Consider the following 13,380-nt stretch of genomic DNA (forward strand, 5'->3'; position numbering starts at 1 on the left):
GGCGACTGCCACTATTAAAAAGTTTTGCAGACCCGCCCTTTTGGTTAAGAAATAATAAAGAACACGAACGCGAACGAGAAGTAGACGAGACGAGACGAAAGGATGTGCTGCGTCCTGAAGTTCTTGCCCCAATAATGAGCTTAGTATGCATAAAGCATAAAGCGGTGTCGTCAAAATACATATATTTTCTGGACAATTTTCTTTTACTTCATAGCAACAAAAAAATGTAGAAAAGTGGGGCGGAGTGGGAGTGGGAGTGGCTGCACAATGGTGGAAATTGGCAGTCGTAAGCCAAAAAGTTTGGGCGGGGGGGTGGAAGGCGTTTCCTCTGGATTATTGTAAAGCCTTTCAGTCCTTCATTTTGGTCACTTGGCCAGAGAAAAGTTTCACAAAAGAAAATTGATTGCATTACTTGGGAGAGGGAAGAGAGTGGGGGGTAATGCAAGTGCTAGTGGGTTTAGACTGTGTTTTTATGATCTCTTTAAAGTGGTTTAGAGCACAACTTATGGCTAAAAACAAATGATCTTTGGTTGGTGGAACATTAACTAACGAAATTTTCATGTTTCCATAAAAGAGTTGGCAGTCCAGTAGTAAAACTTCAAAAATACTTCACTTTATGCACTCAAAACATGCCCATAAATAAAGTTTTCCATAAACTAAAACCTACCATTCCAAAATTCGCATTTTAAACATAATTTAGACACCTCCAACGATCTACTCTACTCTACTCCCACAAGCAAGTTGGCAGCTCTAACCACAAGCAAGTTGGCAGCGCCACCCCCAACTCAGAGTAAATCCTCACTGTAGCAACTTTTTAGCATTCCGCACAACATTCACGCAAAGCCAATTAGCAAAAGTTTTCATTTATCAAAAGCCGCGGCGGCGATGAAAAAAGATTGGAAAGAAGTAAAACCTTTTGCGCTTTTGATGAACTCCCCACCACACCCCCCATCCACTCTGCTCTGCCCCCTCAAGGCGTCATGCAAATGCTGTGTAGTGGCCGTAAAAACACTCCAAAAAGGGAAAGACAAAAATCAAACGAAGAACGACGAACGACGAAAAAAATGCGAACCGCAAATTTTCCATGTCATTGCATAAGTCGCTTCATTAGTCCGAAAAAAAGAAAAGAAAACTTCAACCAAAAAAAAATAATGTCGCACGCAAGATGACATCAAACGAAAAGGAGAAAAGGAGAAAAGGGGAAAACCAACAGGGAGAGAGGGAGAGGAGAGTCAGAGAACTCTAAATCAGAGAGGGAGAGGAGACAGTAAGAGAACTCTAAATCATTAAAGAGAGAAAGAAAGCAAAAGCGTGGAAGAACAACAGGAAAACATTACCACAAAAGAAGATGAAGCAAAAGGCGACATGTTTTTCGGTTCGTTAATAAACTGCAGCGAAATCTGACAGGAGGAGGAGTCCACACAAAAAGGGAGGAGTGTAAATGGCGCAGAAAAAGGGTACAATGAGTGGAGGGAGGGGGCGTCATGAATTCCGTGCAGGGATTCCGCGGAGCGTCGCGTCGCGGCGCGGCTGCCAGTTAGAATTTTAAAATGAACCGCAGAGAGACCCCAAATAGACCGCGGAACAGCCACCCACCCACTGCTCCACGCTCCAAAGGGTTGGCGCGTAAACACCACCCAAGAAATGACAGCAGGAAGTGCCGCCAAAAGTGAAAGAAAAAGATTTGCCCGCACCGCAAAGTAAAACAAGAAGATTTTCTTTGAGTATTTTGCCAATAAATTTAAATCACAGACAGTTAACAGCAAAGAGCAACGCACTCGCTGGCAGGGCAGGGGCAGGGCAGGGGCACCCGAGGTGAGGTAGTAAAAAAAAAAGGAAAAACAATAGACAGGGAAAATCCAAGCCGGAAAAGGGGTCGCGTGGGTTCGCAGAGACACAGCAGCGGGAGGAACACAAACGGAAGCGGCATTAAAAACCAACAAACGCAAAGGACCTGCACACACAAAGCAGCAAAAAAATATACAGAAAGCAAAGAAAATATAGAATAAACAAAGGACCCAAAAGGGAAAAGCAGTCACGAAGCAGAGGCAGAGGAACGGAAGGGAAAGGAAAGCGCGTCAGAAGCCAAATAAAGCGTTAAAAGGATTTATTCGAAGCACACAGCGCGGAGGTTGGGGCCGCTGTGGAGTCTATCTAAGTGTAGGAGTGGGGGTGTGTGGCAGTGTGTCCCATAAAAGCAGCTTACAGGTGGCACCTTCCACCTGCCTCCCGCAGGCCCAGGCAGAGGCTTAGTTCTTTAGGAATTCTCGGCACAAACACACACAAACCCACTCCCCCTAAGCCACCAATCTTTTGCCCCTGCTCCTTCTTCCCTTTTTTTGGGGAAAAGCCTCACTTCCCTTTGCGCAAATTAAATACGCGGAAATGTGTGCAAATATTTTTTTATGCTTCACGCATAATTGTTAAATATGATTTACAATCCATTCCTCGGCCTGCCTGAGGGGGGTTGGGGCACGGCCAATATGTTTTCTACAATTTCCTACAGACGGCAAAAAATGTTCTGCCATAATTTGCGCATATAAACAATAATCTTTTGTGAGAGTTTGGAACATAAATTGCGAATAGCCCTGACTGGATTTTCATGCACCCCACTCCACATTTGTTGTTCCATTTGTTGTTCCAGAACTGAAGATAACTTATAAATCATGTAATCAGAACAGAGCACAAGCAGCAGCAGCAGCAGCAGCAGCGGAGGAGAGGAAAATGGGAGCAGAGCATGAAAAACTGAAATTGCTTTTTGTTGCCAGGGAATGGGATTGGAAGAGCCACGCGAGAGGGAGCGCCCAGAGCTGGGGAGCGGAGCAGAGTGTTGAGCGGCAAGGGGGGGAGGCTGCATTGGGCATGTCTCCCACACCCCACACCCATTCCACCCACCGCGCTAACTGTGTGAAATGTTCTGCCTCTGGAATGCTCTCACAACTCTATAATTTATTGTGCCTTATATAACTTTATGATTGCTTGGGCACTGGCATGGCGGCGGGGGTGGCAACGGTGGCGGTGGCAGGGGCAGTGGCGAGCGGAACAGGATTCGGTTCCAACTGAATTGATTTTGATGGATAAGGGAATTAAAAAGTACTCTGTAACAGAGTTCCCTCATAGCTCTGCGCTGGGGAGAACTAAATGCATAGGAGCTGCATAAGTTATTAGAGGGAAAATGAGTTGAATTGGATTGGGGAGGAGAATAAATAAATCTGCATATAGGAATGGGTAGAAGTAGATCTACAAAGGAATACAAGGAATGCAAACAAACTCCATAAATTCTTTCTTTCTGCATGCATAATTATTCCCACCGTTTGCAAGTCATATTTGTTCATTTATTGATAAACTTCTCACATAGTTATGGCTATAAAAAGCGGCATTTCATGTGGGTTTGCTTCCTACACATAATCCCGGTTATTCCCTTATTTTCGCACTGCTCTTATCTCTTTCTGTTCACATTTTTATGTACATTGTTCACCAACTAAATAAATACTTGAAGAACTTGTCGCATTTTACGTCAAACCCGTAAACACTTTCGTTCGTTCATGGCATTTCCCTTTCACGGGAATAGTTTTGCATGAGTTTCCCCCCTGAGTTTGTTGTTCCACAATAATGCCAACAAATACAAGCGCCTAGCGTTAGGATTGTTCAATGTCAAAAGTGCATAACTTTAAAAGAATGAGACAGAGAGGAGAGAGTGAGAGGCTTAACGGCAGGCTCTCTCCTGCTGCTGCCCTTGTAGCTCGCTCACGTGCCACGGGGCTAAAGGAGGCACCTCCTCCTCCCTTTTGAGTGAAAATTGCCGCCTGCTACTGCTACTGCTCCTGCTCCCCTCCCTCTGAGTGGTAGAGTGGCAGTGGAACAATAATGGAAACCGGTAAAGATATATGGAGCATGCAGAATTTCCCATTTGGATATGAATAATTCCCCTTTTCGAGCTGTTGCCTTTGTTGCTGCTGCCGTAGCTGTGCATTTGCTTGTTAATATTTTCATTTCCGTTGTTTTATGGCCCGATTCCGAAACATTGCCTAGACAGGGCAGCACAAAAGGGATATACACTGCTGCAGAAGAGAGGCAAAGAGAGAGTTTGAGAGCGGAGGAAGCGTTGAGAGTTGAGAGCCCCGTTTTACAAGGACAAAAGGAGCTGGAACAAGAAGCAACAGCTTCAAGTACGAGAGCAACAGAAGCAGCAGAGGCAATAACTGAAGGAACAACAGCAACAGCAGAAGGAGCCCACAGGAGGAGCAGCAAAAGAAATATCGGAAGAAGGAGCCACAGTAGAAGCAGCAACAGCAACAGCAAATGAAAACCATTACATTCCACCAGGCTTATCATTGGGGGGTGGCAATGTCAGAGCAATGCCTGCTCCTGCTCCTCTTTTCCACTCCATTGTTTGCATAAAATTGCAATTTACAATTATGAGCAAAGAGCTGTGAAAACAGTACTGATGATAAGTGAAAATGGGGAAATGTTTTTCCCTCCGATAAAGCACTGGGCGATGAAATGTAACAGAAACAGAAACAGCAACATCAACAGAGACATTAGCTAAATGAGACAAAAACGCTGATAAATTGCCAAAGCAAACAGTGGAGCAGGCAGGGGCAGAGTCCAGCCAATAAAAGAAAGAAAAAACTAAAGAGAAGCGAAGCGTAGAGTATTCCCAGTTGCATTCCCCGATGCCAAAAAGATCCTTACATAATTAGACACGCATCTCGCTCAGGCACACACAAGACCCAAGTTGGAGGCAGGCATAAATTAATGCCAGAAACTAGGGAACGAGCCCAGACATCTTATCATTAAATTAGTTACTTCTTCCACTCGCAGGGGCAGCCTCCGCCTCCGCCTCTCCTCTGCTCTCCTCTCCTAAATGAGAGATTATGGGCACAAGCGTGGCAATAAATTACCCAAAATCCTTATGAATGAGCGAACCACCGAGCGAGCATCTTTTCAGCTTAAATTGTGCGAACATTTCGGAGCTTTTCCCTTGCCCCCTCACCATTGAACCATGAACAAACCGCCCTCTAGAAACTGTTCTTAAAGTTGAATGAACAAAAATCTTACCTCTATATCTGCAATTTGTTTTATCAGCGGGTATATTGCCATTCGGTTCGAGACGATCCAGATATTCCTCCGAATTGTAGCCATTATATGGAACTTTATTACCGTGATTATGATGCCCGCCATGACCGCCGCGATGATGATGATGATGATGGTGATGATGATGCGTCGCCTCATCGCCATCTTCGCGGGAAATTGCTGCAAAGAAAAGAGGAAAAGATGATCCAAAATTAGTTCAACATTCATCGGGATGGGCGGTAGTTGAGTTTTACTCAAATTAAATTAGATTTTGTTGCCTTTTTTTATACACAAATTGCCTTTTCCCATTTGCCATTCATCTGTCCATGGCTATTCCCTCTTTAATATCCATTCTCCCGTCAATATCCACTCCTTGCCGCATTTCTCCTGTCAATATCCATAAACGTTCAAGTGGTTTTGTCTCCACTTTACAGTTTTACACCCTGACAGACCGACCGACCATTAGCTCGTGACAGTTTTAGGCGGCCCGGCCCCTAGACCTCGAGGAGGGTCGGTCCTGCTGCAAATGGCTGCCAATCAACGCCCTCTGGTCACACTCATTTGGGGGTCAATATGCCAGGCTCTTTGTGGTTGAGTTGAGCCTTTGGCAAACCGCACCGCAGGATTGTGGCTCTCACTTTTCTCCGACTGAAAACTCGAGAGTCCCTTCCTGTCTCCCTCTCCCCTTGCAAATGTTTCCCGGCTTTCACGACGAATGTTTTCTGGCTTTGTTCCGGCAAATGTTTCGGACATTTGCTACAAATGTTTTCTGGCAAACATTTCTGTTGCTGACTTTCCATACAAATGCTTTCATTTTCCCTCCGTTAACTTGAATCGGAAATGTCGAAATTTATAAAATTAAAACATTTATTTGGACACGTTTCAAAGGCTTAAGGGGCTCTCCACCAGGGGCTTCTAGGTAGCATTTTCCACTTACACACATCATAAAGGGAAATGAGCAAAGGGTGGAGCACAGACCGGCCTGGAGCAGAGCTGGGAGTCAGGGAGTGGACGAGCGGATAAAGGGGTCTCCGGCGCTATTTTCGTGGGTATTTTCGAATGTGTCGAATATGCAAATGAGTCGCCGACAACACCGGCACAGCGCACAAAAAATTGCCTAAGCTTTTGTACAAATTTATATGGCGCTCGGTGGAAAAAAAAGAAAGGGGGGCACGGCGACGGCATAGCAGGACATCACAGAGGTGGGGCCATGTGCCGCAGTGCCTTCTAATTTCCAAAACGGAAACACAAAAGGCAGGCAGCAGGCCGGAGTCCGGGCCAGTGTTTGGGCCAAGATTACCAGGCTGCCGTTCCACGTTCCACCTTTTAGCAAGCCAAAAAACGCGAAACGAGAAAACGAGTCAAACGGGAAATTGGTTGGATATTAGCTTTCCTTACCGCACACACGTACCCCTTGGCACCCCCCTTTTCGAACCCTTCTCCATGGGGTTGTCCTGCCTGCGCTGTTGAGCCTGCAATTTGCTAACGATATGCACACAAGTGGGCGTGGCGCTCTGGCTTAGAAATTGGGGGAAAAAATGCCAACAGACTGGCCCACCTGCCGGCCGCACTGAGCATTTTTCCGGCGCAAAAGTCAGTCAATAAATTGTAATCAAGCAGAGTGAGGCCGAGGCAGCAACAGCAGCAAAGGCAAAGATGGAATGCAGATGGGAAAAGGCCACGAAAAAAACTGTGCCTCTGGTTTAGCTTGAAATTTTGGTAGAGCGAAGAGCAGGAAGCGAAAACCTTTGGAGATTTTCAGCCGATCAATGATGGAAGGATGAATACTTTAATGGGGAGGTCTCTACACCATTGAAGGTTTTGTTTTTCTTTAAAAATATTTACATTTTGGATTGTCTTTGCCTCTTTCCTTTATCAAGGTTTAGGGATTGAACAATTAAGTGTAGAATCTCTATAAAAAAAACCACCAACAGCGTCATATATCTCAATTTTTGTTGTTTCCTTTCAAGTAAATTCCCTCGAACATATTTACATTACCTCCTTCCATCCCCTTCCCCTATAGTCACACTAATTCCATCAGCTGTCGGCAAACAAAATGAATTATGGAACGGACAGAGCAGCGCAGAGCCATAAGCAGAGGGGAGTGTCCAGAGCCCCGGAGTCCAAGGCAGCCGCAAAGGCATCAAATATGTTTAATTAATAGCTAAAGCAAATAATACATGAACCCAAGGGATAAGTTCACCCTCAAAATTCACAAATGGGGGGACCACTCCCTCGCACTTTGACTCTCGCTCGCTCGCTCACTCCCAAGTCCCCCTATGGGATGATGTCACCCCGCAGCAAAAATCACAAAATTACCGCAAATTGTCGCTACAAATAAGCAATTTATTTCGGACTGCCTGCCCATAAGAAATGCGAAAGAACGGAGCTGGGGGAAGAGAGCGATAGAGAACGGGACTTCCACTCATCTTTTGGAATGACTTTTGGAGGGTGAGGAAAGAGGAAAGAGCAAAAGAAATCTCATAAACTTGTGCCAAAACACGTTGTGCAGATGCAGAGGGAACTGCAGAGCGGGCAGGAGATGAAGAAAGAGTTGGGGTAGCCCCAGCTGGAGTTGGAGAGCAGCAGCAGAGTCAGAGTTGGAGGAGTAGAAGATGGAGATGGACATGTAATCAATAAAATATGTTCACCATAAACCAAAAGGGAGCGCTATTTCGGTTAGGGTAGGGGAAGAAACACATTATGCAATGAGAATGGCAGCCACAAAAAGCAGCAGCCACACACACACACACATTAGCAGCATGAGCTTTAGCAGCTGCAGAGGGAGAGAGAGAGAGGGTTGGAGAATGGGCGAGCATTATGCACAAGGGGAGGAGCATTTCCTATTATGTGTAAAACTGAAGAGCCAACAACCGCATGGAATATAAGCAACAACTGCAGCCCTGGCCACTGTTCAGCCCCATTGGCACAACTTTAAAATAAGTTTTATTTCTCCGGGCGATTTATTCGAAAGAAAGCGCCACACAAACAGAAACCAGCAAACCAGAAATGCGAGTACTGCTGACGCATGAGTGACAGGACAGGACAGGACAAGGCGAGAACACCAGTCGGACAGGACACGGGACAAGAGAAAAGCCAATTGAACAAAGCCCGCAAATTGCAAGAGCAGAAAGTGTGGGCAGAAGGGGTTAGGGAGCGAGACAGAGGATACAATGGAGACGGAGAGGCTAAATTAAATCAAAGCAAAACCACAAAAAAATATAAGAAAAAAAGGGAGGAAAAACTTCATCGAATAAATGCAATAAATTTGCAGAAAAAAACTAGAAGTAGAATCGAGAAAGGGAAGAGGAAAAAGAGTAGGAAATATGGTATGAGAGTGGGTTACAAATGGCGGAGAAAAAGAGGGTAATATAAGACTGAGAGAGAGAAGAAAGGAAGTGGCAGAAGGAGAACCAAAAGTTGGAGCAAACTGGGAGCTATCTTGGGGATATCTTTTGGTTAAACGTTTAATGCGACTTAGCACCAGCGAGAAAAAGAAAGAAAGAAAGAAAAAAGAGGCTGTAAATCCCATTTATAGCTTTGGGTATATAATATGAGGGGGTGGCCCAGGGTTATCCTTGGGGGCTTAATGGCTCCTAAAACCTGGCCAAATCAAGAAAGTGTTGAGCTGGCTAAGGATTTATTTTGCATCGTAAAATGGCATCGGAAACGGAAGCACTACACAACAATGATTATGATGCGTCGTGAAAACTCTTCCCTCTAAGTTTTCCCGTTTAGAGATGGATTGTGGCAGCCATACATCAAGGAGAGAGCTCGACCCTTCTCATTGACCTGCGCAAAATGTAACTAAACGAAAGAGCAGCAGAAACCAGCGGCCAGACAATAGACGAAATCAGTAATTTATCCTTGGAATTGGTCTCCGACTGGACTTGGGATGCAGCAGCAGGACCAGAACTCCAGACAAAAGCCGAAAATCCAATTGAAAGCAAAGCTGATGCGACACTTCAAATGCTGACAAATACATCGCATTAACGAACCCTCGAAATCCGAGTCTTCGAGTCTTTGGGAACAATGCTAAATGCAATTTGCCAAGTGGACAGCCCCCGCCCCGCTCACAAGCAGAGCGAACGAGCGAGCGAATGAAATGTTAAATTTCAAGAGATTCTGTGTGTGTGTGTGCTCGTGCGGTATATGCCACATTGTGTGGCAGGGAAACCTCTGCCACTCTTGCCTCTTGCTGGGCAGTGCAATTAAGGCTCTTTTTGCAATTTAATCAATTTATCAATTAAGCAAAAAGCAGGAGCAAAAGCAAAAGCAAGAGCAAAACGGGGAGAGAGAGAGAAAACTTTCAGAAGGAACGTGCATCAGAGCTGGCAGTGGACAGACAGGACATTCCTGATTGTTCCTGCATTGCTCTGTGCTTTATTTTTAACGTACTTTAAAAGGCAATTTCATTAGCATTTCAGAGTGCCGCGCCGCGTACTGTACTGTACTGCACAGCTCCTGGGCTGCTGCTGCTCCTGCGGCACTCCTTGCTCCTGGAATTCACATTATTGGGTGTGGGGTGGCCACCGAACAGAGTCAATAATGTTGTTAATTGCCCTCCTACGCGGGCACAATGAGTGGGCGTTTGTGCCGCTGGATGTGGCAACTGTGGGCGTGGCACTTGCCTTCAACAATGAATGCTGTTGCGCGCGTCGGCAATTAACTTTTGTAAATAATGCATAATTGCCGGGGGAGAAATGTGCAGAAAAAACAACAGAAAAAACAGAAACAAGGAAACAACAGCAGCAGAAACAGCTGGCAAAAAAAAGCAAGGAAAAACAAGTTGCAATGAACTGTTTAAACTACTGAAAGCAAGTTGGTGGTAGGGGGCAGGGGCATGTGTGTGGCATTGACTGTTAATTTCTGCAGAGTTCAATTAAATCGTTCGGCCAGACAGACAGACTGACAGACACACCGACTGGCTGATTGAAATTGTTTAAATGATTTGCATATTGGAAAAGAAGAACAAAAGCAGCAGAAACGGCTGCCAGACTGTTTACATATTGTCATGTTAAACAGATAACGAGAGTGAAGCAATATTTGTGCTTTAAAACTGTGCACAAACGATAAAAATGTTATTAACAGAGGCGATCTCATAATCTTCACACTTGAAGCAGTGCTTCAACTACAGTAACTCTTAGACTTTATCACAGTAGCTGCCGCACTGCTTGCTGCAGCAGTCACTCCCAAACTAGACAATGCAGTGCCTCAGCTCCTGCCAATTCTCATTTAAAATTCATTTAAACTATATTTTAATTCTCAAAAACTTGACAACTTTTACGTAATTACAGCATAGCTACAACTTGCTGTTGCAAGCAACAAAACTTTCCAAAAAGACAAAGCAGCAAAGCAATGCATGTTAAACTGCAAAAAGCGCTGTTAAAACTTTCATAAGCCGAGAGCCCCGAGAGCGGCGCCTCCCATTGCAAGATAATTTCCATGTTTTTTCTGTCGTTTGCATAGTTTTCATGCTGATGAGGTGCCGAAGGAATGGGGAGAGAGAATCCCATTCTCACTGATGACACTGTGCGACGACAACGCCGGCTGAGGAAGTTTTTAATTTAATTAATAGAATGAAAATGAGAGAGAAACACCAGAGACCCGACCCGACCCGATGCCGCCGTGCAACAACAGAGTGGGGCCAAGGAGCATTGAATTACGTAAAGTTCAACGGTGAAGAATGAGACGGGGGAGCGGGGTGGCAGGTGGCAAGAGGACAACGCACTTAAAACTTATTATTAATTAAAAATAATTTTTGCCTTTGCCAACGGAGAGACGAGGCCGAGGCTGAGACTGAGCCTGAGAGACGGCGTGGCTTGGCGTTAATTTATGGAATCGAAGGATTCAAAAGAAAAGGTCTGCTTGCCAGCGTTTCAGCAGTTATGTTTGCACGTCAGCTGGGATGAGACCCGAGAGCTGTCTCATGTGGTGCATTCACAGGTGGAACAATGAGACATCTCCTGCCACAGCAACACGTGAGAGGAGTCAGGAAAATCTTCTGCCACTGAATTGTCGCCTCAGTTTCCACACAATTCTCCTTACCGAACACACAATTAACTTTAATGACTGTAAAAAGAGCCATGTACCGAGGGGCACTTATGCGAAGGATGGAACGGGATGGGGATGAGGATGGGAGGAAGCTCCCAGGTCCTGCCAGCCCAGGCGACAGTTGAAATTGTAAAATTGTTTGTGGCATTAAGTGCGGTTAAGTGGTTTTCCCAAGGTGTCCTCTCAACTTGAATCGTTTTGACAGAAATTGAAAATTACAACAACTCTGGGGGATGGGGAGACTGTCAAAAGCGACAGAATGGATGCCTCCAGTAATGTTGCCACAGACAGTGCCACTTCCACATCAAAGTGAGTCCAAACCCGATTTATGCTTTTGTCAGCTGGATTTGAATCCGAGGCGGCCCCAGGGCGCTCCACACTCAACTCCCGACCGAAAAAGGTGGGCAAAAGAAATCAACGACGACTTGTAAGTCTTGGCCAAACAAGTTAACACTTTGGCGATGCCACATCGGACGGGGCAGGAGGGACGCTTCGCTTCTGGAGGCTAAAATCAGGGCTGGGCGGAAGATGGAGAGTTAGACAGCCAGACAATCAGACAGGCCTGTGGGGCACATACTATGCAGAGGCGGAGGATAGACAGGATTAGGCGAGGGCACAGTCACAGGCAGAGGCAGCGGCAGCGGCAGAGAGTGAAGGTTCAAATGGCTGACAGCAACGAAAAGACGCAAAATGTATTTCTTGGATTTCTGGGAGTTGTTTTCTGTTTGCCCTAAGATGATGAAAGGGTAGCAGGGAATTGTTATGAGAGATGCTACACAGAGCACTGATATTCAGCACTAGAGTTTCTCTTTTAAAGTAAATCGTCATAAAATGCAGAAAAGATTTCAATGCTCACAAACTGTAAGAAATCGCAGTTAAAGCAGTCTATTCTACAGTACTGCACTGCTTTTAGCTCTCGATCCCAGAACTACAGTAACTCTTAAACCTTAGACTCTACACTGCTTGCATCAGTAACTAATAACTGCTAGATGCTTTATTAGCTTCAGAACTGCTTGACGTGCAGCAGTCACTCCAAAACTTCAAAATTCTGTGCCCAAGTGACTGGAACCCTTTTCAAAGGAAATCACAGCCAAATCTTCTTACTTTTTACTCGTTTTTTCAACCCAATAATATTTTTCCCTAGAGCATTCCATCTTCGTCAACTTCCCAAACTAGCAGCAGGAAAAAAACTTGCTTTCAACTTGCTGTCAGTCCTGAACACGCAACACATTCAATGGCAATAGACTGAGAAGGGAGAAGGGATGTATCGAATGGCAAATAAAATATTTAAGCCAAACATTGCGCCAGGACATGGCCAAATTGAAGGCTCAATAAGGGACAACTTTTGCACACTTTCTGAAAGGTCTCCCCCCCCAACCTCTGCTCTCTCCCTGGCTCTTTGCTTTTCTCTAAACCGTTTTGCTGAGAAATTGTCAGCGGCCTCTGGCAGACTTATCCTTTTCCATAATATTTCCTTTCCCTGTCTTCTTTTTTTTGTGTTTTTTTTTTGTTTAGGCAAAAATCAATAAATATTTGAGGAGTACGAGCCTCGAGATTGCATTTTAATTTAAAACTCATAAATACGAAATGCGCCTCAATAATAAAATTCTCTTCTCTCTCCCATGCCCCACAATGAGGTTTCAGTTTGGAGTCTTTGAACTTTGCGAGCCACAAAACAATTTGCAGGAAAAACCACCAGCCATCCCCTTCGCTGTCTCTCTTCAATTCAAAGATTAAATTTAATGGAAAATTATTGAAAATTCTGCAAGTTTAATTGAGTGTTAAATGCGAAAGGAAAAGGCAGGCGGAGAGAGAGGCGCGTGCTCAAGTCAACATCGAAAATGACGGGCGACAAATAATTAAGAAAATATTTAGCAGTTCTCAAGTGTGTGGCGGGGGGCAGGGAAATGTTTTTTCATTTGGCAGATAGAAAGTAGAAATGGAAATTCTTAGCAAAACTTAAAAGAGAACAGCGGAGAGGGGGAAATACATAATTGTCGCTCTTCAGACAGACTCTTGAGTTACTATTTTCGATGCTGAATGAGAATTGTAATATGTATGCCCCCCCAATGCCACTCCACTCTCCATTGCGCCACTCGTCTCGTCAAATGTCTGTTAACTTGGCAGATGAGCATGCTCCTGCTGCTCCTCAAGGAGCTCCGCACTGCCTCACGCACATGTCTCTGAAATGCACAAAATGCGAGCAGAGTTGAAGGGGTAGCCCAACCCTGCTCTGTTTTGGTCTCTCCC

General features: G+C 45.0%; 1 protein-coding gene across 6 annotated transcripts in view; it reads right to left on the minus strand.

Moving 5' to 3' along the window:
• The window catches only part of LOC117893195 (cyclin-dependent kinase 14), a 106,601-nt gene that overhangs the window by 22,182 nt on the left and 71,039 nt on the right, over positions 1-13,380 (minus strand). For all 6 annotated transcript variants that reach the window (XM_034799706.1, XM_034799705.1, XM_034799708.1 and 3 more), the window contains one exon: positions 5,062-5,256. In XM_034799706.1, coding sequence (XP_034655597.1) covers positions 5,062-5,256 — 195 coding nt within the window. The remainder of the gene's footprint in view (positions 1-5,061; positions 5,257-13,380) is intronic.

This window comes from Drosophila subobscura, chromosome J, assembly GCF_008121235.1.
Source record: "Drosophila subobscura isolate 14011-0131.10 chromosome J, UCBerk_Dsub_1.0, whole genome shotgun sequence".
In the NCBI taxonomy this organism is placed as follows: Eukaryota; Metazoa; Arthropoda; class Insecta; order Diptera; family Drosophilidae; genus Drosophila; species Drosophila subobscura.